The sequence below is a fragment of the Mustela erminea genome, chromosome 6, assembly GCF_009829155.1.
Source record: "Mustela erminea isolate mMusErm1 chromosome 6, mMusErm1.Pri, whole genome shotgun sequence".
In the NCBI taxonomy this organism is placed as follows: domain Eukaryota; kingdom Metazoa; phylum Chordata; class Mammalia; order Carnivora; family Mustelidae; genus Mustela; species Mustela erminea.
This window is the reverse complement of record NC_045619.1, coordinates 79,975,450-80,003,235: the sequence shown is the minus strand read 5'-3', so window position 1 is coordinate 80,003,235 and position 27,786 is coordinate 79,975,450. Positions and strand designations below refer to the sequence as shown.

At 37.5% G+C, this 27,786-nt stretch overlaps 1 protein-coding gene across 3 annotated transcripts in view; it reads right to left on the bottom strand.

The window, feature by feature from the left end:
- Positions 1-27,786, bottom strand: part of TMEM117 (transmembrane protein 117) — a 492,194-nt gene that overhangs the window by 399,854 nt on the left and 64,554 nt on the right. For 2 of the 3 annotated variants that reach the window (XM_032347946.1, XM_032347947.1), the window contains exon 3: positions 2,490-2,622. In XM_032347946.1, coding sequence (XP_032203837.1) covers positions 2,490-2,622 — 133 coding nt within the window. Of the gene's footprint in view, positions 1-2,489; positions 2,623-12,331; positions 12,352-27,786 lie in introns of those variants that run through there. The other variant, XM_032347948.1, reaches the window with a different exon arrangement.

Here is a 27,786-nt window from a genome sequence, read left to right as displayed (position 1 = left end):
TGTTCGTGTTCCCTCTTTCACTGTGCCCCTGTCAAATAAATAAATAAAATCTTTAAAAAAAGAAAAAAAAAAGAATGCAGGATTGCAGGATTCTCCTCCACCTCCACCACCAGCAATCCAGTCACGACACTAGTCAGTCATAATAGCCACATGCCTATTCTATCCACAGCCTCTGGCTCCATCACTCACTCCTTGCCATACAAAGGAGAGGAAATGCTTCAGGTAACAAGGTGTTTCCTAAGAACCCCAAAAGCACAGCTGTATTCATTTTCTCTAACACCTGATTTTCCTCCAATTTACATCCCTATTTAAAGTACTCACTAGTTAATGGCGCGTGTCATTAGAGCTGGTAATATATCTTTTATAAATGATAATGTAATTTTTTTTATTAGTAGAACTAAACCACTTGTCCCTTGCTTTGGATTAAAAATTAAAAAGTGACCCCATTAAAATGTCCTCTCAGGAAAAGATTCTTCTGAACAAGGCTGAGACATATTGGTGAAGAATTCAAGAGTTAGTAAGAACATGGAATACTATGTTCAGTCTGAAAATAAAAAAGAATCACTTTCAATTTTAGTTAAGACAGACACACATAAATTCTCTGATTTCCTGCATATACCTCCTACTTCTTTCCATTTTCAAACACAGCTTGAAAGATTAAAAATACAAAGAAAGACTAATACACTCACAGTGATTGAGTATCGGAATCAATCAGCAATCAACTCTATGCCAGCCTGAGAGCAGGAGGTATTACCAGAATTCACTACTTAATCGCTCAACTCCTTGTTTAATGTCTAAAATAGAGACCGAATTATAATGTCACTCTACACAAGAGACAGACCATCTCTGGTCCTCAGTTTCCTGATCTGTAAAAATGGAGGTAATAAAAATACCTATTGCTCGGGCTCACTGTGAGGTTTAACTGAGTACTGGTACTGAGTGCTTAAGATCCTCTGTAAGACTGGTTTGATTATTAGCTATTGAGTGCTTTATAGTGTGCCAGAGATTACCTATTATTGAAATAATTTATTACTTTTAAATCTGCTTCTTTCTCAGAATAAATACTTCCAGTTAGCAAAGACCTCAGTAACTCCATACAACAACAAATATAAAGAATAAAAAAAGAATGAGAAAGGAAGTCAACTTCCAAGCAGAACCAATATTTCATATACTATTTTTAAGTAATATTTTAAGCAAGTGCTTAAAAAATGCAAGTTTTTTATGGGTCCCTTGCCCTTCTGGCCCCAGTGCTGAGTGCACAACGCCTCTCTGACAGACTTCCAGTTGTGTTGGGTAATTCCAAGAGGACCGTTACCCATTCTATTACTACAGGCACTGCATTAAGGCTGAGGCTTCTCCTGACTGGCCTGGGTTAGGGTCTGTGACTCCACCATTTAAAAAGTGACCCAGTAAATGGCATTATTTGAAATGTAAGAAATAATCATAAATAAAGCATGTCAGTAACTTCTTAAAGCCTGAACATTTGATCTAAATATCACATGCCTGAATTTATCCCTTTACTATTTATTTTCTTTAATGGTGGGGAAAAACAATAAAATGTTAATTGAGCTATCCCTCTCAGCAGTGAACAGTGCTGGCTAAAATCTATACACAACATCGAAACAACTGCACTCCAGAACTGACCGACAATCTTGCCTCGTCTACATTTAGAAGAAAATGGTATTACCTAGCTTTCCAATCTATTGGGGAGAATAGATGGAAACATTCCTTAGAAACTATATCAGTACACAGCAATATCTACAGTGGTTTATTCTTGCCAGAAATCTAATTCTTAGTGCTATAAGCTAAGCCATTCTCCTTGTAGTCTGTTCTTAAAACTTATCAAGAGCAAACCAAGAAAGTTACTGAACAAACAAACAAAAAAAGAAAGAAAGAAAGAAAAGAAAAAATCCACAATCTCCTTGTTAGCACCTCTTCGTGCCATGGTGATTTGATTAGTGATTTGATAAGTATAGATCACAACCCTGGATTTAATACAGGGTGGCCCACTTTTAAAACGACCCATTTATAACAATGGTCTCTCTGTTGGAACTGTCAAGAGAGTTAAAAAAGAAAAAAATGCCACCAGTATCAAACACCTTCATTTAACCAGGCATTGCAGAGCAATGGGATTGCAAATCTAAAGACCTTCATCTTAGGCCAGCTTTACTAACTGTAAGACAAGTCAGTAAGATTTTCTGATTCTCATACTCTCTGGGACTGTACTGAAATTATCACCTGTCTCAAACGACCCCACAGAGAAGTCCTCAAGTAGAAGGAACACAAGATAAGTATCACACAGAACACTATAAGGCTCCTTAGAGAAAAGACTCTCAATGTCTCAGGGAAGAAAAATGCACAGATCATTCTTTATTTACAGTAGAATATTTGTGAAGAGTAAGGCTACTACAAACTAAAAAATTCTCTTTGAATTTTTACGAGTTTCAAACATAACACTCACCACAGTAGAAAGGGGAAAGATAACCTACCCCATGTTCCCATCCATTAGAAGAATCGTGTTGTATATGTGAGAAAATATGAAGAGAAACAGAATTGTGCTGAAGAACATTGTCATCCATGAGCCATGATCCTCTCGAAACATTTTTAACCGGAGCAACTGACCTGCAATATAAGATATTATTAGAAATCAGTGTCCATCATGACTCACGATTTACACAGCTTTGCTTTCTTTTACGGACTCTCTCTTATCTCGCTATATTCTGAGCTCTTTGCCACAGAATTACCTTGTGGGTCAAACCACTCTATTAATGTCCTTTCTGGTCCTTTGTCAATAAGTGATCATGAGGGTGCCTGGGTGGCTCAGTGGGTTAAGCCGCTGCCTTCGGCTCAGGTCATGATCTCAGGGTCCTGGGATCGAGTCCCGCATCGGGCTCTCTGCTCAGCGGGGAGCCTGCTTCCTCCTCTCTCTCTGCCTGCCTCTCTGTCTACTGTGATCTCTCTCTGTCAAATAAATAAATAAAATCTTAAAAAAAAAAATAAGTGATCATGAATGAAATCCAAGACAGCCTCCATATCATCCTGGAGCAAATAATACTAACATGAGAGTCTAGGATAGTCCAGAGATCATTCATGATGCTGCACTGAGAACAAGAGGAATTAGGGCACGGCCCCCTGCTGCTTCCTGTTTCACTAATGTGTCTTTGGTTTCTGGCATCCTGAAACTACTTTGGGCAAATGGTAAAGACATTGCGTAAGTTCCACATAATTCCCTTTTGTCTCCATAAGCCCGCTCCCAGTAGGGACCAGAAAACAAAACCAAGGCAGACCCAATTGTTGAAGGTACGTGGAAACTTAGAAGGAAAAATCCACTGTCTGTCATAAGATCCAAACACAGCCTCACCCTCAGCTAAAACACCCACACCTGCATACAGGTCTGTGCACAAGTGTGTGGGTTGAAGGGTTGGGGAGGGGGCAGCATGTACACATTACAGAGCTTGGTGTGGCTCCCAGCAAAAGGTTATTTCCACCCTGATGCCTACAATTCCCTTTACATAGATAAATGCTAGGATCAGAAAGAACGTTAAAATGCAAATATTTCAAGGAGGGAAAATGTGTATAAAGGAATACTAAAATAAACATTACTAATATCAGAATTAATGCAGAAACATTCCTTGATTTACAGGAGAGAAGAGAAATGAGAGCATTACTATCCTGAAAGGAGAGAAAGATGACAAATGGTGGGAGTAAGAAACAAATGAACATAGGTCACCCTGGCTTCTCCTAAGATCAACTTTGTCTAGTAGGCTTATTTCCATTCCTGAGAAAGTTATCTAAGTAATGATAAGGGAGATGATACACACATATAAACTACAGTTAAAATAAAGTAAGCCTGAAATCCTATAATAGAATTTCTCACTAGAGAAAATATTCCCTTTTTATTCATGATATGTCAAATTTATGAAAAAGACATACATATTTCCATCTGGAAATTGTCTCTCTAGGGATAGACAGTAGCTCTCATGTAGGTTACTGAGGATAGAGAGAAATCTTTTAAGATTTAATTACTAAAGTTTTTCTTGTACCTCACTTTTATTAAAATAGCACTTTAGGGGGCGTCTGGGTGGCTCAGTGGATTAAAGCCTCTGCCTTCAGCTCAGGTCATGATCCCAGGGTCCTGGGATCGAGCCCCGCATCTGGCTGTCTGCTCAGCAGGGAGCCTGCTTCCCTTCCTCTCTCTGCCTGCCTCTCTGCCTACTGTGCTCTCTGTCTGTCAAATAATAAATAAAATCTTAAAAAAAAAAATAGCACTTAAGCTTTCATTTGGAAACCAGAAACATTACCCTAGCCAAAATTTTAAATAGAATGGGAAAAAAAAGGAGATTTGGTTACATCATCTGGTTTCTTGGCCTGTGCAAGAGAAGCAAAGGGCAAATCTGAAAGTCAGGGGGAGTGTTAATTTTAACTCGAAGAAAAATGTGGAAAGCTCTCCTGTTGAAGCAAACAACGCTAGCAGAGCAAATTACAACTTTACAGAACTTGCTGATTAACTGAATTAACAGTTCTGGAAAACCAGAGATCTGCAAGTCTCCACACTGTACATTGTCAAGAATGTGATAAACAGATATTAAGCACAGGATACCTGAGAGTAAAAAATCTCATGCCATAAATCTCATACTGTAAAGAATATTATTCATTGTTGAGCAAAATATTGGATGTGTTCTGATGATATGTGAGCCATGGTCCTAGGTACTCTAGAGATACAGCTGAGAGCAAGGCAGGAAGGTGTTTGAAGTCCATCATTGTTTGGGTGATTGATGAAAAGGTGATCTTATTTTAGACTCGGGGGCTGTCTTTGTTCAAGGTTCCCTTAGCTGCACGTCCTTTCAGCTTCAAACTAAGATTTATTTAATTCAGCAGTTTAGACTGAAGAACAGCAAAGATCAGCAATTAGAGTTCCTTGGAAATTTAAATGTGAATTTCCTTCTCAACATATGCATATGTCAAAAAAATTACTAATGGATGTACTTTAAAAGTCAAATCATAATGCTGGCGATTGAGGAGTGCTTTGCAAATAAAACATAGTAGATTAACTGTGCACTGGCTGAAATAACACAAAGTTAGTAAAAAGGGAACTGTGACAGTACCATTTATGCTGTCATTGCTAAGCTCATTGTCTGGCACTAATTTCAGTCATTAGAGTCATTAGAACAAAATGGCAGGTTAACATGGCCTGAAATTCACTTGCAACGCATAATAAAAGTGCTGCCATATATGAAGGACAGAACTGGTGTGGCTCCAGTGTTCAGTCAAATCACATTATGAAAATTCCCCATAACTTCCTTCAAGGTTAACTCACTGAGTGTCCATCCTATTGCTTGAAATACGTAGACATAGATTGCCATCAGTTGGCTGCTGGGCTAAGTGGCTTCTCTTGCCAGCTAATCAAATCAGGAACCTCGGCATTACCTAAAGATGTCACACAAAAATGGGCTGTTTTTGCCCCTGTAGTATGACTGTACATTTGGTCTGCTTGGGACAACAGTGGCTTATGACTGTTGTCCTGACATAATTATTAATAATGTCCCCTTCCGTTCTTAGTATTCTGGTTTGGATAATAAATTATATGCCACCTTTTCCGTAGGTCACAGAATTCAAAATTTTTTAAAAGATTTTATTTATTTATTTGACAGACAGAGATCTCAAGTAGGCAGAGAGGCAGGCAGAGAGAGAGAGGAGGAAGCAGGCTCCCTATTGAGCAGAGAGCCCGATGCGGGGCTCATCCCAGGACCCTGAGATCATGACCTGAGCAGAAGGCAGAGGCTTAACCCACTGAGCCACCAAGGCATCCCACAGAATTCAGAATTTTTATCACACTTTCCCTTAGAGGAGTTTCAGTAAATAAGGGAAGACAGTCCTTATAGGTCAACAAGAGAAAAAGGGCATTGCTGAGAAGGTACATACATTCCTGACAAGGTCATAAGTGACTTTTATTTTAATCATAGATATGTTTGTGAATATAAGTGCATATTTATGTTAGTAAAATGTATCTTGGATTGTAGGGATTATCACATTTGATAAGGTCAAGGTAATTGGAAAATGAATCTTAGAACGGGCAGAAGCAGTAAGACAGTACGCAAGCCTGTAGAGGTGTCAGAAGACACAGGGACGGGCTGTTACAAATGCTCGTTCAAGTCAAGTGATGTGCCCGAAAATCTCGGAATCTTTCCTAGATATACAGGGGCTTTAAGGGCAATAACATGTTATAAAATTCTAACAAGATTAATGATCTAAAAACATATTAAAAATATATAATGACCGGGGCGCCTGGGTGGCTCAGTGGGTTAAAGCCTCTGCCTTCAGCTCAGGTCATGATCCCAGCGTCCTGGGATCGAGCCCTACATCGGGCTCTCCCCTCTGTGGGGAGCCTGCTTCCTCCCCCCTCTCTCTCTCTGCCTGCCTCTCTGCCTACCTGTGATCTCTGTGATCTCTGTCTGTCAAATAAATAAATAAATACAATCTTTAAAAAAAAATATATATATATATATAATGACCACACATATGTAGTGAAAAATTAAAAAAAAAATAAAAGGCAAGTGTAATAGGGAGAATTATGGGGAAACTGTTTGGTTTCTTGGGGGATTTTTGCCACGTGTTCTCATTGGCAAAATAAAAAGGAATATTTCCTTTCTACCTCACAACCAGACTTTTGTCCTAAGTTCTGGGTACCTTTTTCTCAGGTGTGGTTCTCATGAGGAGGCCTAAAATAAAGAAATAAACAATCCCAGAGGAAAAGAAGTAGAAGTGTCTGTGCTTTCACACAAGAGATAGGGGTAGACCTACTCCCGGGAATTTGTTAAAGAAAGGGGTTCATTAGAGCAAGGACTTCTAGATTCAGAGAGAATACCAGATTTTAGGCCTCCAAGGTGGCAGAACCTCATTTGGATTTAATTTCATGGATGCTGGTGAAAGCCAACACCAAGGCTCATGGCATTCCAAGTCCGGTATGGACACTGAGCGCTAGCTAATCCTAACCCTAATCCTAACCCTAACCCTAACCCTAAGGGCATAAGACCAGTGGGGGTGATCACCAACTTCCATTAGGAACACAACAACCTGGGCAGGACACAGCTAGCTGTTGGAGGAGGTCATCGAGAGAACATGATCCCCAAGTGACCCTCAAGCCAACCTAAGCATTCAGAGGCTCCTGATCCTTTCCCCTGTCGTTGGAATGCACGTTCTCCCCACCATTCCCATGGTGGGAGCTGTTTTTAATGGCACAGTCTTGAGAGAGCAATGGGTTGTTGAAACTGTCCAGACTGGTGGGGGGGGGGGAGTACCTGGGTGACTCAGTCATTAAGTGTCTGCCTTTGGCTCAGGTCATGATCCTGGGGTCCTGGGATCAAGCCCCACATCGGGTTCCTGCTCAGTGGGAAGCCAGCTTCTCCCTCTCCCACTATTTTCCCTCTCTCACAGTGTCTCTCTCTGTCAAATAAATAAATATAAATCTTAAAAAAAAAGGAAAGAAAACTGTGTAGATGGTATAAGCGACTGAACTCAGTTGAGGCCTCTATATGAATTTTTAAGACTGTGGTAAGCAAGTATAGAGATTTACTTGCCTTGTGACCACTGAAGGCATGCCTTGTATGTGTACTCTTGTTATTAAAACTGCCACCTCCCAACTGGAAGGTGCCTGGCTCCTTCTTCGGTCTCTCTTTGCCCTCCATGCGTTGGGACAGGTGTCAGATTTTATTTGAGAAATTCCCAAGGTTGCAAACCAGCACCATCTTAAACAGTACCATAGTGCCAAAGAGTGGGCCAAAGACCATCACCCAGGCAGCATTAGAAGAAGCAGATTAACAGGTAAATACAGACTGATGGATTTGTTTCCAGGACCCCTATAGTCTTAGGACTATTTGAAACTTTACTGATTAAAAAAAAAGGTAAGGTGATAAATTACTGGTATTATACTCTCTGCTCACCTTGGTAAGAGGAATCAGAGCAAGATTTATATAATATAGAGGAAAAACTGTGGCATTACCACATAAGACCCTGACCAGGAAATATAAAAGGACAAATGAAGGTGGCACTTTCCTCAAGAGGACTTTAAACTGAAATTAATACCACTATCCATTAAAGCTCCTGCTCCAAAATCTCCTATATATGGTGTGGCCAGCCATATGTACAATGTATATTTGCATGCATGTAATGGATACAAATGTAAGACAAATATGTAATCTACAACTCATTAAAGTTTTTAATTTGTTGAGGTCAAAAGTGGTCGAAGTTGGAATAGCAGGCATTCGCATGCCATTACGAAGGTTCTTGGTTGCAAATAACAGAGAGGGAAGGGAGGGAGGAAGGAAAGAATAAACAGACGAACGGATGGAAGGAGGGGAGGGAGCAAGGGAGGGGGAGGAGGGAAAGGGGAAAGGAAGAGAAGAGAAAAGACAAAAACTAAAAACCAGCTTAAATTATAAGGAGTCTTTATTTACTGCCTTCTCATATTTTCTAATGAACATATTTGCTCCTTGAAAAAAAAACTCCTCCTAAACATATATGTTCAGAAGATAATGTAGATTTACTTTAACTAAAGAAACAAAATGACTTCAAGCAAGGTTTGATCCAGCACTCAAACAATATAACCAAGGTTGGATTTATCTCCATTTCCCAGCTTGATTTCTTCAAGGTGGGGTACCGTCATAGCCAGCTCCTCCAACATGTTCAGACATACCTTCTGTAGTCCCAAGATGACTATAGCCATCCTGAGTAATATGTTTTCATCTTTGTCCAGGGAGGAAAACGTAATGCTTCTGCCCCACTAGTTCTAAGGAAAGTTATATGATTCACCCTCATTGAGCTTGTTTGGGTTCTGAACCAATCACCATTGGCACAGTTAGGACAAGCACTGATTAGCAAAGTCTATGTCATATGCTAATTGTTAGAGTCAGGTTAAGTTAATTACCTAGTACTACACTGATGCACAAATGTAAATCAAGTACGGCAAATGTTGTTGAAAATGGCAGAACCATAGACGGAAGATCCCTGGTCCTTGAGTCACTGCTTAGAACAAAGATACCTGCTATGTTTCGGCTTTATATGAGTGAGAAATTCACTTAAGATGCACTCATTATATATTCTAGAGATTTTTATTACTGAAGCTAAGATTACCTTATCAGATATAAGATGACCAATGGATCAAAGGCCCAGAAGGCAAAAAAGGGAGAGTCCAAATGGAATCTTTATTTCCTAGTCTTTCTTTATATCCTTAGTACTCAGCAGACTATATCGTAAAATATCTGCATTAAATTAAATTCTGATGGACAGATTCTAGAAGGAAAATTAAGACCTGCCCACAAGAAAGGGTACACATTTTCCAAAAGGAAAATTCTGCAAGTAAAATACGGGGGAAAATATAGCTTGTTGGCAAGCTCACACAGCTCAACCTCAGAACACCTAACACCCAGGACTTTGTATAATTCATTGTCTACTTGCGTGTGCCACATTCATCCATAACTGCAACACAGTGAGGACCATATTTGTCTTCTTCCCTACTGGTATCACCATGGCACTGGCAGATAGCATGTCTTAGATAAATATCTGTCCAATTGCTAAATAATGAAGGGACACAATACCATATACAGCAACAGTGTACAAATGAACAAAAAAAAACTAAAAACATTCTATCATATGGCCAAAATCCTGTATCTCTGCAGATCCAGCAATCATACCCACCCTCTGTGCCACATGGAACCCACCAGTTCTTTGACCTTCACCTCCTCCACATTTTTGCGCCATCTATTAGCCACCTCCTAAGCTCTACTTCTTTCTATTTAGCATGAAAGTTCTCTTTCCCTATCTAACTCTGTTTCCTCAACACCCTCCTTTCCTGTGCACCCCATATTTGTCTTATGCTTGCCCTGCAAAACCCCAACTTTGATTCAACACTAGAGTTTGCTTTCTCTGATTTCAGTGAACTGTGAAAAAAAGTTGCAAGAGTAGATTACTAAACCACTGCATAATCACGATGCCAATTTCAGCAGCTACTGCGGTACTGCACCTTAATAGTTTTCCGTGTACTTGTCGATCTCTTCCCTATTCTCCCCAGCATCCATTTCAAATTATATCTCATAGCTCCTACTAAGCCTCTTTCACTCTCAGAATATGACCTTGGCCCAACTACAAGGAAATATTGCTGCCACCAAACATGATTTCCTTCAACTTCCTGGTCACTCACATGCATCTGCTTATCTATCCTCACTTCCTTCCCTTGTTTCTCAGAGGACGCAATGCTCATCTCACAAAAGGACCTACTTGTGTCTTCTTAAAACCATACCCTTCCCACTTTGGGGGCCTTGGTCCATCAGCCTTCCTTTCTCTCCTTTGTATTTCGAATCTCTCTCTCTCTCTCTCTCCTGGTTCTCTTCCCTCTGCCTCTAAAGCCTCTTAAGCCCATCCTAAAAGCAGTGCTTTCTTGACCCCATGTTCTTGAACTGTCATCCATTTTTCCTCCCTTGTATTCCAGATTTCAAGAAAAAGTAATACACATCATGCCCACTCCCGGAGATCTCACTTGCAATGCAAAGATTCTACTGAAATTGTTCTGGCAAGTGTTAAAGTGTTAAATTGTTTCCCACATTGCCAAATCCAGTAGAAACATATTGCCCGTTAACTTACAGGACATCTTGTTTGCATCTGACAGAGCACTTGTTCATGCTTGTCTGTTTTGACACTAACTTCCTTGGCTTCTTGAATACCATATATTCCTTGTTCTTCTTCTACTTTCCTGATTATTCTCAGTCACCTTTTTGGGCATCTCTTCCTCTACTTGTCCCATAAATGATGATGTTCCCCATGGTCCATCCTCAGTTTTCACCTTTCTTGTATCACTACATGATCTCATCCACTGCTGTGGGTTTAATATCTGATATCTCCAGCATAAACTGTTCCTCTGAAGCTTCAGATGGAGTCACCTGCTCACTCTCCCCTGGAAAGTTCTAGTGCCAATTCAAACTTTGTATACAAAAATGTATTCCAAATCTCCACCCCTACCTCCAATCTGACCCTTTCTATCCCTAAATCCAATCCGATTTCTGAGTTTACCATTTTGTGATTTTCAGCGTTACTTAAGATAAATTCCATTCTTGGTCTTTTGTTCCTGCACACCTGCCATTTTGATCAGTAGTCACATTATTTTATGATCTTATAGCCATACCCTTCTCTCATAATTTGGGTTCTCATTACATCCCTTTGGGAATATTACAACAACATAACTGGTCTTCCTCATTCCAACCTTTTCCATTCCCTATCCAAGCTCCATACAGCTAACAGATCTAACTGAAATGCAACTGTGGTCACATTGTTCCTTCACTTAAAATCAATGGTCATCGTTCCCCCATTGTAATTCAAGCTCCTCAGTGTGGTATAGAGGGCGTTGCTTGATTTGACCCAAGTTTTCCTTCTCCTTTCTCACCATCGCCTATTCTCCACTCTAGTTCCATCAACACCGAACAGATTTCAGCTTCTTATGCTCATGCTGAACCCCTGCCTGGAATACTCTACCTTCTCCAGCTGTTGACTAACTCCTCCATTTCCTACGGGCCTTAACAAGCAGGTCAGAGATGATCTCTTCTAAATAGTAATTTTCATTAGAGTCATAGCCAGAAAGAATTTATAGGAAGTACTCTTTCAAGAAGTAATAAGTTCCCTCCAGTGCAGACAAGAAAGAATGGCCTCTAGCCAGGTATAGTTTAAAGGGTTGGATTACATGACTTTTAAGATCCTGTCCAACTCTAGGGTTGTAGGTTTTGTTTAGTCAGTGAGAGATTACTGTAGTCTGCTCCCTCAAAATACTTTAAATTAAAAAGGGAAATCCTCAGTTTGTTTTGTGAGATTAAAAGTCACTTATGGTTTGTCTCCCTCCCAATCCCATCTTGTTTCATTGATTCTTCTCCTACCCACTTAAGCCCCCATGTTGCATCACCATTTCCTCATATCAGGGAGATCATATGATAGTTGTCTTTCTCTGCTTGACTTATTTCGCTAAGCGTGATACGCTCTAGTTCCATCCATGTTGTCGCAAATGGCAAGATTTCATTTCTTTTGATGGCTGCATAGTATTCCATTGTGTATATATACCACATCTTCTTGATCCATTCATCTGTTGATGGACATCTAGGTTCTTTCCATAGTTTGGCTATTGTGGACATTGCTGCTATAAACATTCGGGTGCATGTGCCCCTTTGGATCAGGTGGTGGGTATTATAGAGGGCACGGATTGCATGGAGCACGGGGTGTGGTGCAAAAATAATGAATACTGTTATGCTGGAAATAAAAAAAAGAAAAAAAGAAAAAAAAAAAGGGAAATCCTTACCTACTGAAAGAAAAAGAGGAAATGTTGCTCCTTATGTTTCCTCTATCATCGTATGTTTCCTCTATCATCGTATGCCTCTCTAATGAGAATAAACAAATAAATAAAGTAACACGCTGATAAGATTCCTTAAAGGCCAAGTTAATATTTAACTCTTTTTATGAGAACACTTGACAATGATGTAAATCCTATTTCTTATGTCTAGAATAAGACAATAAAGGATAAAAGGAAACTGGATCAGAGCATTTCAATATTAACTGAACTTCACTTCTAATCAGACTAAAATAAGTATAGGAAATATTCACGGGTGATTTGTGTTAATTTCTAGTTTATAGGGACATGACATGATATGAATTTTTTTTTTTTACAATTTGCTAATTGAAAAATGGCAACAGAATAAAAATAACTAAAATAAGACAATCCATGGATGGAACATCAAGAAAGAAAATTACCTAACAAAACACACCAGAATATCATCAGGGAGAAAGGATGTTCTAGTTAAACAAATGTAGCATTATATGAAGTACAAGATCATAAAACTTTTGTACCCTAAGGATGCCATTCTACTAATATTCAGATCAAGTCTTGTTATTCAGTGTACAAAGAGAATTTAAAAAATGTTGAATAGATGCTTTTTCTTCACATTAAGAGTAGGAACTTACACATAAAATGTTTGTTATCACTGAATTTGAAAGAACCAAATATTAAGAATTAAAATATAATCCCATAGAATACTGCAAGTATGTATTATAATATGTAATTCAAAAGAGGTTCTAAAAAAAAATAAAAAATAATAAGACTATGGTTAGTTAGATACCCAGCATAAATAATAGTGTTTTCATCCCTAGAATGTAACGTCAACTTCAGAAGTGTATGTATTACAAACTTTTAGTAAAATATATATCTACTAAATAAACACATGTTGACATAAATAATTCTCCACAGAAAATGAAAGTAATAAACTTTCCATTTTATTGAGTTGAAATATTTTACTGTAATAACATGGCTTTTTCCTTTAGAACATTCTTAGAATTAACTGACCTAAATTGCTTATTATTGCTCAAGATGAAAAAGTATGATCCCAAAATGAAAGTAAAGTATTCATTTATTATTATCTATGACTTTTCCTATTAAGGAAAAAATAGCTAATAATATATATACATATTGAATATTATAAAATTCTTTAATTGTAATGAAGTCAATTTGTTTTATATCTTCCAGACTTGTACAGGTGAAATCACCCTAAATAGCATTTTTAAGATCCAAACCCATCAAAAAAGAAAAAATTTATAAAATACGTTCTGAAATCTTAGAGGATGTAGTTATTATCACAATTTGTACTTCAAATGAGCAATGGGATAGAAAATGTAGCTCCCTATTCTTAAAAATATTAACATAATCACTATTATTAACAAATTTTTGTCATCATTATATTGATATCAGTTTTGAAAATCAATAATAGATTTCTAAAATAAGTTTTCATTTAATTTCAGGCATTCTATTAATCCACGTAAAAAGGAAACACTGAATTGGCAAGACTAATCTCCTATTGGCTGATCCATGGTTTGAAGCAATTGTAATCAATCACAGGTAACTGTCCACGGGACTTGGACACTAGCTCCTGATCAGATATGGAGTAGAGGGTACAAGAGAGTCTGGTCCTCCCACAACCATAAATGCTAGGAAAGCAAAACCAGGCCAGAGGTGAAAATTTAATATTTCTATTATTTGCTTTCATGTATCCAGATCTCTTTGACTCTTCCTTTCTATTTTGAACTTGGTTTTCATTCATAGTTTCCCATAAGTCCTCTGACTCTTTCAGACTGGTGTCTTGTACTTGCAAACTTGCTATTTTCTCTTCCCATTTCATTTTTAAACTTACTGAAGAAAGATATTAAAAATTCATAACAGGTTTCCACTTCCATATGTAAGACACGTGGAAATCACCACTTCATCCTAATAACAAGTACCAAGCTGAGGAGATTTTAAAATGAACAACTCTCCTAGGACCTATAAGAGAGATGAGGATACAGGGCAGACTACTGCCCCTCAAGACTGGAGAGACAGACAGGCAAAAAGAAGGAGCTTACCAGAGCAGAAACTCGCAAGTGAAAATTGCCTTGGGAATCAGTGCTGCGGTAGGAAAACTTGAACTGTAATAAACAAATTGCTAGAGGCTCAGTGTAGAAGCTAAAAACTTCCAGGAAGACAAAGTCATGGAGGCCTTATGTTTTTGTAATTTTTACCTCTAGAAGCTCAACCAAGATCCTATAGTAAACACTGGAGAAACCTGCTGAGGTTCTCTCTCAAGGTTTCTGACCTGGATGAAAATGTCAGCCTACTCTAGCCATCCTAAATGCAGCACAAAACAAAATTCTCCATTTAGGTATATCATTTTCAAGCTACAGAAAATCAAAGACAAAGAAAAAAAACCTTGAAGAACCGGAGGGAAAACCTTCCATTTTGAGTAACAGTGAGTGACAATTAAAGTGGCAGAGAGGTATTAAGAAGTACTTCTGAAGTTCATAATCCAGAAGTATAGTTTCACTAAAGACTGAGACCTAAGCATAGGACTATCGAACACTTCTTCTCCACCCCCCACTTCCTCACCACCACATTGCTAAAGCATTCCTCTTACCTGGTACCTCACGTTTAGTTGTCCAAAAATACAAAGAATATTAAAAGGAAAACAAAAAACAACATTTGAAGAGGCAAAGCAAGCACTGGAAACTGACATAGCAATGATGTTAGAATTATCAGACCAGGAATTTAAAACAATGATTAATAAGCCAAGGGCTCTAATGGATAAAGTAGATAGCATGCAAGAACAGGTAGGAAATGTAAGCAGAGAGATGGATTTCCTAAGAAAGAAGCAAAAAGAAATGTGGGAGACAAACACTGCAACAGAAATTAAGAATGCTTTTGATGGGCTTACTAGTAGGCTAAACGTGATGAAGAAAGAATCCCTGAACTTAAAGACATCTCAACAGAAATCTCTAAAAGTGAAAATTAAAGAGAAAAAAGACCAAACAAGGTAGAAGAGAATATACAAAGTCTATGGGACAACTAGAAAAGATATAACATATGTGTAACACGAAGACTAGAAGAAGAAAAAGAAAAAGGAACAGGAGAAATGTTTGAAAAATAGTGACAGAGAATTTCCCTAAATTAATGTTCAATATCAAATAACAGATCTGAGAAGCTCAAGAAACAGTGAGGAGGATAAATGCAGCACAAAACAAAATTCTCCATTTAGGTATATCATTTTCAAGCTACAGAAAATCAAAGACAAAGAAAAAAAACTTTGAAGAACCAGAGGGAAAACCTTCCATTTTGAGTAACAGTGAGTGATAAGAACTACATCTAACTTCTCAAAAACATGGAAGCAAAAAGACAGTGGAGGGAAAGATTTTAAATGTTGAGAGAAAAAATTCACTAACGTAGAATTCTATACTTTGTGAAACTATCCATTAAAAGTAAAGAAGAAATAAAGACTTTCTCAAACAAGTAAAAACTAGTGGAATTTGTTGTCAGCAATCCAGCCTTGCAAGAAATGTTTAAAGAAGGGGTGCCTGGGTAGTAGCTCAGTCAGGTAAGCATCCAGCTCTTGATTTCAGCTCAGGCCATGAGGTCAGGGTCATAAGATCCAGCCCCGCATCAGGCTCTGCCCTCAGCAGTGAGTCTGTTTGAGCTTCTCTCTCCCCTCTCCTTCTGCCCCCTCCCCCTGCTCGTATGCTCTCTCTCTCTAACATAAATAAATAAATCTTTTTTTTTTAAAGGAAAAAAGACATGTTAAAAGAAGTTCTTTGGAGAAGAGGAATAACTATAGGTCAGAAACTCAGAACTACACAAGAAAGGATGAGTATCAAAGACAGAAGAAGTGAAGTTAAAATAAAAGCTTTTTTTCTCTTACTTTTAATTGATCTAACAGATAAGTCTGGTCAAAATAATAATAGCAACAGTGTATTCAAGTATGTCTATATCTCAAGAAGTATATATATATATGCTTCTGTATGTATATATGTATATATGACATGAAGGACAGCAATGACAGAGGGACAGGAGAAACAATTAGGATTACTTTGCTATTACAAAGCACCCTTCCTATAAAGTAGTATAGTGTTATTTGAAAGTGGATTGAATTAGTCGTAAATATATACTACAAACTCTAGGGCAATGACTAAATATATTTTTAAATGCTAGCTGATATACTAAGGAAATAGAGAAAATGGAATCATATAAAATAGTGCCTGGTTAGGCAGCATCAGAGAAGCCTAGTGTAGGGCTAATGTAGCCCCACTACCCTGCTTCTGAGTATTCTATCTGAGGCACCAGAAAGGGCAAGGCTTTACTTCTCTGCTTGGTAAGCACACAGACTATCTCAGGGCCTGTGTGGACATCAGTGCCCTTTCCCCATTCTCCTTTTTGCATAGTTCTTTCCCTCGCTATTGTGGTTCCCTTATATGCATGTGTTGATCATACGTCACTTGAAGACTGAAGGCGTATCTGCTGGTCTCTGGAATTACTTCTCTGTGCTCTGCTCTCCTCTCTAGTACCGGCTCTGAGTTCTGCCTCAGCCTCTCCACACACCCAACTCTGTCTCCTCAACCCATAGAAATGCCAGCCTCTGTCTGATGTCTTCCTTCCTGCGTGGAAGTCGGGAAACTCTCTCCAGGAAGCGAGCTGGGGTAACTGTAGGCCTCACTTGTGTTAAAAAATAAAGATCTTAAAATCAGGCAGTGAAGTCAGATTACTTCAAAACAACATTCATACTGACAGACTACTTCCCCACAGTAACAAAGCATGCCATAAAACAGGGCTTAAAAGTACAATCAACCTAGAATTATGTTCCTAGTGCAAATATCCAATATAATGAAGGCAACTGTTTGAAGGCATCAAAGAGCAAACAAGGCAGCCAAGACTTAAAGGGTCAAGATCCTTGAAGGAAGAAAAATGCACTAAATGAGCTGCTTTTTCCCTAGGAAGATTTGCTGATTTTCATTGTGGGACACAGGGACCACATGGAAAACCGTGACTTAGAGTTTGAGGCAGTCCGAGTGGGTCAGACAGACAGAAATTCAAATTCAGGGTTTCCAATATAAACAAGACATGAAGAATCAAATATCAAAATATCAGAAAAAGGGAAACCCAAAAAATGAGCCCAAACATCTAACATAATTCCCCACAGAGCATTTGCTGACACCTAAACTATGTAGGTTAGAGTTCAAACCAAGCAAACAGCTGATAAGAGAATAAAAATAAGTATAGATTTAAGCAGTCTCATGATGCTTAGGAAACAAAAAATGGAAATCAGGAAGTAGTAGAAGAACTGTGAGCAAAGTCTGGGGTATCAGTTATGACACATGAAGGACTATACCCTAGAAGTAAGGACAACCAGAAACAGACCAACCCAAAGAAAGCTTGAAGCCCATTTCTATCTGCTTACCAGGAGAAAATTAAACTTTCCCTAGGGAAGATCATCATGAACCTCTAAAGGTCTTCACATATTATTTCTGATATTTAAGTTAAAAAAAAAAAGAAGAAGGCATAGAAGGAAACAAGACAAGAGAAGTTACTAAAAACCAAGAGGGGGAAAAAAATATAAACAGACTCATTGATGATGAAGATACTGCAGTTCTAGGACACAGAAGTCAAAATAACTATAATTAATATGGTCCAGAAAATAGATGAGATTATGAATTTTACCAAAGAACCAAACACTATTTTTGAAAATCAACTGGAATATCTAGACCTGAAAAATAACAACAGAAATTAATAACCACAGATTTAATAGAAGTTACATATGTACATACTATGTGATTCCAGTTATGTAAATTTCTAGAAAATGCAAACTAAACAGAACAGTAATTGCCTAAATGTGTGAAGGGATGGGAGAAAGGGATTACCAAAGCTCATGCAGAAACTTTTATCTTGATTGTGGCAACAGATGGGTACATATGTAAAAGTTTATAAAACTATATAGTCATATATAAATAAAACTATATATAGTTAAATATATATAGTATGTCAATTATACCTCCCAAGAGTTACTTAAAATTAAGATAAAATAATACTATCTTTTAGGATTTAAAACACATGGAATTTAAACTTATGACAAAAATAGATCAAAAGATAGCAAAAGTCAGAGTTAAAAGCTGTAAAGTTCTTGTAAATTCTTGGCAATATTAACTAAAGATAAACTACAGTAAGTTAGTTATGTGTTTTACTTTCCAGGGTAATCACTAAAAGAATAAAAATATGTATAACTGACAAAGTAATAGAATGAAAAAATATATATAAAAATATTAATAATTTATAATTTATCTTTATATAATATATATTGATTATTATATAATTATTATAATTATATAATTATTATATAAATATATTAAATTATATAATTTAAATAAATAATAATTTATTCAAAGAAAAGCAAAGAGGAGGAAAAAAATAACTTAGGAAAGATAAGGCAAACCAAAAGCTAGCACATAAAAAAATGCTAGATTTAAACACAAATATATTGGTAATTAATAAGTGAAAATAGACTAAATATTCCACTTAAAAGACAACTGTCACAAAGATTTCTTTTTTATTTTCAGAAAAACAGTATTCATTATTTTTTCACCACACCCAGTGCTCCATGCAATCCGTGCCCTCTATAATACCTACCACCTGGTACCCTGACCTCCCACCCCCCCATCACAAAGATTTTTAAGAATTTTTAAAGCATAAAAATTGAGAGAGTATATCCTCTATATACTTTTATTTAAAAACCTTCTACAGGTTGCACTTCAAGGAAAATAAACCTGACTCCAGAAATGACCTCTATAGATATACCTGAGACAAAAAAGAATGGTGAGAAAAGAAATTGATCAACATTATCAAATCTAAACAAATGTCACTTATATAAAATAATAAAAATGTGAATGTCTATTTTGTGGGTTAAAAAAAAAAACTAGAATACTGAACAACAATTTCATATAAGTAAGAGGAGGTTGATCTAGTTAAAATGTTCTAAGGAATTTGGGAAATAATTAAGACACTGGTTAGCTGGAGACATGCTAGATTTTTAAATATGCATAGTAAAATCACCAGGGTAGCCACTAAGGGAGTGGCCATTGAATGCATGACTTACACACTAAATGGAAGTGTACAATAGGGATAGAAAGATGAAAGGAAAAAACAAATGAACAAAATTCAATCAGCATCTCCCATCTAAAAAAAACTGCTCTCTAATTCCAATGCCACTACAAAAGAAAGTCTGAATAAAAGGAAATACCAGACTTAAGAAGAAGAACAAGAGAATAAACTCACAGAATGCAAAAGAAAGATGGTAAGAGCAAAAAGATAAATTGAATTGAAGGTAAAAATAAAATATAGACTATAAACAAAGTAAAAAAACTATTTTATAAAGTAGAGAAATCTTTGACTAATGAAGAAAAAGGAAGACACTAACATGTACTAGAATTATGTTTACTTGAACCTGAAATTCAGATGTGACTCATTTTTTCTCACCCTGAAATTCATTGCTTATGAAAATATTTCTCAAAACAACTTAAGCACTGCAGTTCTGAATTTCTATACAAGAAGAGTTTAGAAGAAGCAATCCAGCTGAAAGTGGGAAAAAGAGTGTTGAATCAAGTTATATAGCACTATACGTAAAATGTTGGAAAAAAACAATTATCCATAAATGAGAGCGATATGCCAGTAAGTGTTTAAAGATGAAAGCTCCCTGGGTGCTTCTACTGAGTTTTGGTAAGAACTTCACACTGCCAGTTTTGAACCGAATTACTCCAATGAAATAGCAAAGGTTCCTTAACATGCTGGCATTGAATAAATCCAACATATATGAAACTAAGTTCTAGACATAATATGTTTTTATAAACATACATTTAATGAGTCTCTAAGGTTGACAATTTTCTAACTTCATTATCTTTTCCACACATATTATTTACATGACTGCTGAAAGTACTGGGGATACATGTTTAACATGCACTGTGTTATGCATATGTGGCAGGTGGCTGGTTTACACCTAAAGCTGGGATTTAGACAGGTCTGATGAATTGAAAGAAAAAGTTTCCAATATTTTCAATAATTTACTTTCTTAAAGTATTCTGGCTGGGTATAAAATAAAATAGGCAAAGCAGTATTGTATCCAAAGCACACAATGATACATATTACAGTGAAGCCCAGCCCATGGATCCAGGCCTTAAGACCTACAAGACATAGGAACATACCCTTTGGATATTTAGGAATAAAATACACAATTCAGAGGAGCAAAAAAGATTTTTTTTCCCACTTTTAGGTGAAAATAAGTACAAGCTGAAGTATGAATGATTTCATAGAGTTCATTATTATTTTAGCAGCTTAAGCCTTTATAAAGAATGGTAGTTAATCTCCAAGATGGCCCCTACCAAGTCTCACCTTTTGCTAGTCATCCCACATGTGGTAAACTCCCACAGTGAATTACAACTGGTCTACATGACCAATATATTATGGGTGAAGGGTGACTGCCAAGGCCTGGTTTTGAAAGGCATTGCAGTTTCCACTTTGTTCTCTCTCTCTTGAATTGCTCATTCTAGGGGGAATCAGCTGTCATGACTTGGGGCAATTAAGTTACCCTATGGAAGAATCTCCATGGTGAGGAATTGAGGGCTCCAGTGAACAGCTAGCACCGGCTTGCCATCCCGTTTGAGAGAGCCATCTTGGAAGAGAACCTTCTGGTTAAGTCTATACATGACTGTAGTCTTACCTAATATATTGACATTAACCTCATGAGAGATCCCAAGGCAGAACTGCTTCAGTTGCTTCCAAATTCCTCACCCAGAAAAACTTTGTGAGATCACAAACACTTATGCTTATTTTAAGCCTCTGAATTTTGGGATAGTTTTGTTAAATAGCAATAAATAACGCTAGGCTCTGTAATTATTCTGAAAGCCAACAGAATGAACCATGGAAATAACAAAATCTAACATGATATATGATATTTAGAGAAAAGATCAGTGACAAAATAGAAATAAAAGTAAAATATTCATAGTATAAATACTTACTTTACCTTAATAAGATGTTTGACATTATGATGACAGAGCAAAAGAGCCTTTGTGAAAATTACCTTTCACAGCATGAAAGCCTTTGAAATAACTGAAAAATTTCAAAGGGCAAACTTTGTGTAGTAAATGTCACTAATGATATTTTCCTTTGATCTCTACTATAATTCACATATGCATCATATTTTCACCATATTTTATATCATTTTGGTCAGAGTTCTGATGCCTATATTACTCATAAAACAATGGATACAGGAGTTATTTTAGATGATTGGTGTCTACGCAAACTAAATGAATAATAGTACATCGTAATTTAGATGTTAGAGTTCTTTCATCTGTAAGGCAATATTGCTTCTGTGTTTTAATCTACTAAAACATATAATTTAGCTCAGATATAGAAAGAATAAACAAGCAAAATAAATAAGGAACCACAACATACTCTGGATGGCCAACAAACTGTATTTACAGAAAAGAGATAAAAATACAAAACCCATTAGAATGCTTGAATTGCTACTCTTAACCAAATCCTCTATTTTATTTAGTTCTTATTTAAAAGACACTTATATGTCTATTATATAAAAGGACACTTATGTGTCTATTTAAAAGACACTTATACGGTGCGTGGGTGGCTCAGTCAGTTAAGCATCTGCCTTCCAGCTCAGGTTGTGATCCTGGGGTCCTGGGATGAAGCCGAGTCCGGCTCCCTGCTCAGCAGGAGCCTGCTTCTACCTCTCCCTCTGTTCCTCCCCTGCTTGTATGTGCCTGCTCTCTCTCTCTCAAATAAATAAATAAAATATTTTTTAAAAATAAATAAAATAAGTGAAATATAATTATACAGTGTTATGGTGTCCTAGGCTATATTATAAGTGTTTCCTTAAAGATTAACATAGTTTTCAATGGCATTTATTTATTTATTTATTTATTTGAAAGGAAGGGGGAGAGAGAGAGTGAGAGAAGTATGCAGCAGGGGCAGAAGGAGAGAGACGATCTTAAGCAGGCTTCTAGCCCAGCTCAGATCCTGATGTAAGGCTCCATCTCACAACCCTGAGATCACAACCTGAGCAGAAATCAAGAGTTGGAGGCTTAACCACCGGAGCCATCCAGGTGTCCCTTGATTGCTATAATCTAGTATCTAATATTTATATAGTATAAATTATTTTTCCAAGCTAAACATCAGAACTATATTTCTCTGTGACTTACTGTTGAATATTACTGATATTTACTTTTCTGTGAAGAAAGCATGAAAAATCTGTCATTAGAATATTGGTATATTCCTCAATACTTTTAATTCAAAGAACTGTCTATCCTCAGTTGTTATCCATTGTCGTGTAACTACAATGCAAAAGGAAATTGATGACTTTTAGAGTATACTAGCTTGTCATCATGACAGAAAAATTGTAAGTTTTTATTTATTCAAGTATGCAAACCAGGAACTTCAGAGGGATCAGCAGGAAAATCATTCCAGATATAATCTCATTTGAATTGTGCTCTTGTACCGTTTTAGAAATAGTTATCTGCCAGTGCCTGGGGGAAGTCATAACTTATGATGTGTTGGTGGTGAATATTATTGTAACAGTCTGGATGCTACTATGGTTTACCATTAACAGATAAAACAGTGATACCTACTGCAGGGGCACATTGGGGATCAGTGTCATATTTATAAAATTGCCTATGTGTGACCAGCTACCACCCTAGCTTGCACAACAAATACATGAGAAAAAAATATTTTTAGACAGCTGTTAAATACAAAGCATTAACTGAAATGTCAACTGTTCCTTATATTAAATATGATGGGATAAATCCATTATAACTGATCATACCATTTTTCTAATCATCAAATAATCACAAGAGGATTAACACTGTTGGGGGGAATGTTTATTCCCTAATCCGGGTTGTTTCCTTTCAGAAAACAGGGAATGCTCCATCAGTTATGTTATCCATAACCTTTCTCCACTTGCAGGGGAGAAGAGACTTATGTGACTGATCATTTGGAAGAAAATTGGTGTGTGTGGTTTAGCACTTTTTCTCTAGAAATCAAGTCTCCTCTGGAGGGCATCCTAAATTCTGCTCTGCTCCTCAGGGGGAGGCGTGTCAGAGCAGTATTGCTTGAGGCTAAGGAAGCCCATTTAATTATGGCTTTTAGTACAAAGGTGTTCCTTTGCCTGTAGATACAAGCCACATTCTCCAGTACATATTCTTTCAGAATAGAGATAGTATTTTGGTCTCCATAAACTTCACTTCTATCTCATTTCTTTATTTATGTAGAACTTGTGCAGAGAAGAGGGGTGCTTCTTATTGGTCCTGCCAAGACTTAAAAACATCACTGACGAAAATAACCGGACGTTCCACAAAAAGACAAAATACAACCATCCAGACACTTTCATGTGTCCCAACTTTTATACTCATGCAAACTACCTAGATTGTTGGAACTTACGACAAAAAGATGCAAGAAAATGAGGCAAAGGTCAGGTTAACAAAGTAGCATGGCCTGAACACGGAAACCTCAATGCAAAGGTGATTTCTAGATGAAGTAGAACACAATAATAAGAAAATGTCATGCTAACATAAATTCACCCCATGTATCTCTCTGTTGTAATGCCTCTGCCTTACAAAATCACACATTTCCGTCATTAAGTATAGTTAAACCAAAAGCACAAATGAGGACTAGATTTGCCTGCATGTTAATTTCCCATCCAGGAGCACTACTCTCCATCACTATTAGGAAGGCTTCAGGGATGTCCTATTTTCTAATATGTCCTTTAGTTCCAACAAAGAATTAGAAATAACTGGAATTCATAATCAACCTTTACAGACAATTAAGTTACTGCTCCAATCTCTAACTTCATGTTCCTTCTTACCAAGAGCATCCATTGCATGAGACCAAAGAAAAGGAGAGACTAGGCAAGTGTGTTGAAAGAAGCTGAAGTTTATGTGACATATTTGGCTTACTGGTTAGATCCAATAGAAAGACTCTATTGCACTTTTTTTCTGCCCTGCTGACAAGAGATGCTCTAGTGTTGGAAATCTGGAGAAACAAAGATTTAGAACTATCTACAGTAGAGTTGAGAAAGAAAGGTCATAGTGAGCATGGGAGTAGGCATCTGGGGGACCTGGTAACAGCCATGAAGAGGCACTCTCTGAATTACGCTTTAGAAAATAAACTTAACACAGGAGTGCTTGGGTGGCTGGGTGGGTTCAGCGTCCAACCCTTGGTCATGAACTCATGGACGTGGGATCCAGTCCCACGTGGGGCTCCACACTCAGTGAGGGAGTCTGCTTGAAGATTCTCTCCCTGTGCCCCTCCTCCCACTCTTCTCGTGCTCTCGCTCTCTATCTTTCTCAAATAAATAATTAGATAAATCTTTAAAAAAAGAAAATAAACTTACACAAAGTTATCTACATTGTAAAGAATGAACCTTTAAATGCTGTTCAAATAGCCCAATGGCTTAAATGGTCTAGCTTTAAACTGGCATGATGGAAAACAAGGGGAGAAGGGGTACAAAGACAGTTAAAGGGTAAAATCTGTAAAATTTAGTAACTGATAGCCTGTTGAGTATAAGGGAGGGACAGGCCGAGAACAGCTTCAGTTTCATGCTCAGGAAATCGGACAATAGTAATGGCAGCAACAGAAAAGAGGAAGAGGCAGAGACTGTTGGGGTGAGGGATGCTTTGGAGGAAGGACTCTGCGATTGAATCTGGAGTTCCAGGGAAATATCGGAATGGAGAGGTCCTAGAAGACATGGAATATTATGAGTGATATAATGGACCTGGAGATATAAACTCACCTGCGTCAGTCCAGAGCTAATCCGTGAAATCTTGAGAATTAGTAAAGGCAACAAAAGAAGCATAAAGCAAGAGAAGAGGGAATGAAGAGGGGTAGAGACACACACTGAGATTTTTAAATGATAGAAGCAGCCATCATGCAGCTTACTTAATAATTGTAGGAAACTGGAAGTTAAAGAACTAGTAAAATAAGACCAAGAAAAAAAAAAAAGGAAGAAAGAAAGAAAAGAAAAAGAAAAAAGAGAGAGAGAGAGAGAACAGAGAGATACAGTAAATAATGTTTATCATGGAAATCAAATAAGAAAATATCAAGCAAAGGACAGTTTAACAATATTAAATAGTATAAAAGCTAAACAGAATGAAGAAGAAACAAGGATGGGGTGTGTGGGTGGTCAATTGTGACTGAGGAAGTGCTTTCAGAAACATGGTGAAAAAGTTAAAGTAGTTTTGAGTGTTAGGTACTGCAGACAGTGAGGAAACTCAGTTTAGAAGGTAGGATGACTCCCAGTGTTTGAAGGCAGGCATGGAGTCAAAGGCAACAAGACCCACTTGTATCAGGCAAACTTTAAATTAGTTTTTAAAAAAGAAAGAAGGGCGCCTGGGTGGCTCAGCAGGTTAAGTCTCTGTCTTCAGCTCAGGTCATGATCTCAGGGTCCTGGAATCGAGCCCCGAATCGGGCTCTCTGCTCAATGAGGAGTCTGCTCTGCCCCCCTCAACACTTCCACCTGCCTCTCTGCCTACTTGTGATTTTTGACTTTCAAATAAACTTTTAAAAAAAAAAAACTTTAGAAAAAAGAAAGGTGGAGGGTGGGGAACGCATGGATGGCTCAGTAGGTTGAATGTTAGAATTTTGGTCTCATCTCAGATCATGGTCTCGGGGGGTGGGATCGCGCCCCACGTCGCGCTCCATGCTCAGTGTGCAGTCTGTTTCAGATTCCCACTCCCTCTTCCTTTGCACCTCTCCCTGCTCGTGCTCTATATAAATAAATAAACAAACAAACAAAGATCTTTAAAAAAAAAAAAAAGGGAAAAGGAAAGGAAAGGAAAAAATCCCAAGGAAAGGGTCTAGAGCCCAGGAAGCATTTATCTTGAAAAATAAAATCAGAAGTAGCTTCCAATTAATTAATGAACTACTCAAAAGGATTAACAGGGTGAAATAACCTTTTGTTTAGGCAGTGATTTTCAGATGCAACACTGAAAAGCTTTGCTGTTAACCTCTGTTAACAATTTGGTGACAAGTTAAAAAAGGAGTAAAAAAAAAAAAGTATTCAACATCTTTGCAAGAGATGTTCTACAAGTAGAACAAAAAAATATGATGGCTGATGACACAAAAATCACCATGAGCTTTAATCGGACTAGACCAGACAGAGCAGGCATAAAAAAAAGGGCACTGTCACTAATTTTTTTTTTTTAAGAAAGAAAGAAAGCAACATTCAGGCATAAAGATGTCCCTCTTAACAGTCATAATCACGGCACTGTGCTGAGAGTCCTACGGCAGTATGTAGACAATATTTTTGTCAAATAATGTGAGTGTGTCTGACAGTTATGTTCTATCACAGGCTCTGTCCTTGATGATAAGAGTAATCTGGAGGGGCAGGAATAGAAACTGAAGGATCCCCCCTATTCACCAGAGAAGAACACGGAGATATCAATCTCACAAACCCGCATGGATGACTCATTGCCACAGGCCAGGCAACTGGAATAGAGATCAGAACAGAAATCTAAATCAACCTCAACCAGGCAGGCAAGGTCTAAAATTACAACCTAAGTCTACACAACTAAATGATAGCACAAGGGCATCGCTGAGATTACTCCAGCTTCAACATTCTATAAGTTTATAAACCTTTATCTTTCTTTTTGCCTGATAAAAATCAAAAGAAACCTAACATTAGAAATAAATTTAACAACTGGTTTGAAAATTCAGGTGAGAATTACAAAACCTCCCTGGTTTTATATTAGCCCAGGAACATAAAAAGAAATTAAGCTAATGACTGTGGCCATATGTTTATGCTATGCATGATGATCAGGGTGAGGGCTCAGGAGACAGGCAACTAAGGTTATATCCTGGTTTAACCACTGCCCACTGGGGTGACCTACAGGCAGCTATGTAGCCCTTCCTTGCCTGGGTTTCTACCTATCAAATGAGGGTAATAACATTACCATATCATAGGACTGTTGTTAGGATTATGTTGTGATTTATATAAATCACTTACTCAAGTGACTGACATGTTATGTGCTCAAGGTGAAATACTATTATTTTATCACCATATCAATAATTCAGATTTGATCTCTGCATGCAACCCATCATATCCACAATTGGGCACATTAGTTCTTAACTAAAGGATTTCATAGAATTTGAAGGGTGTTCTAAGAAGCTGAGACCTTGACGTGGCTCTGTCACAGGAGAGAAGGATGGACCGAGGGAGGAGCACCAATGGGGGGCAGCCTCTAACACTGAGACTGTAACAGCGGAGAAGCTTAGATCTATGTCAGGCCAACAAGAAATCAGAAAGAGCCAGAGCTCTTCAGTAAATCTACCTGGCTTATGAGTTAGCTGCTTCGATGCTAGGGAATAGATGAGTCTAGTAACGCAGTAGAAAAGTTGCCAAGAGATAACTGTCTATTTTT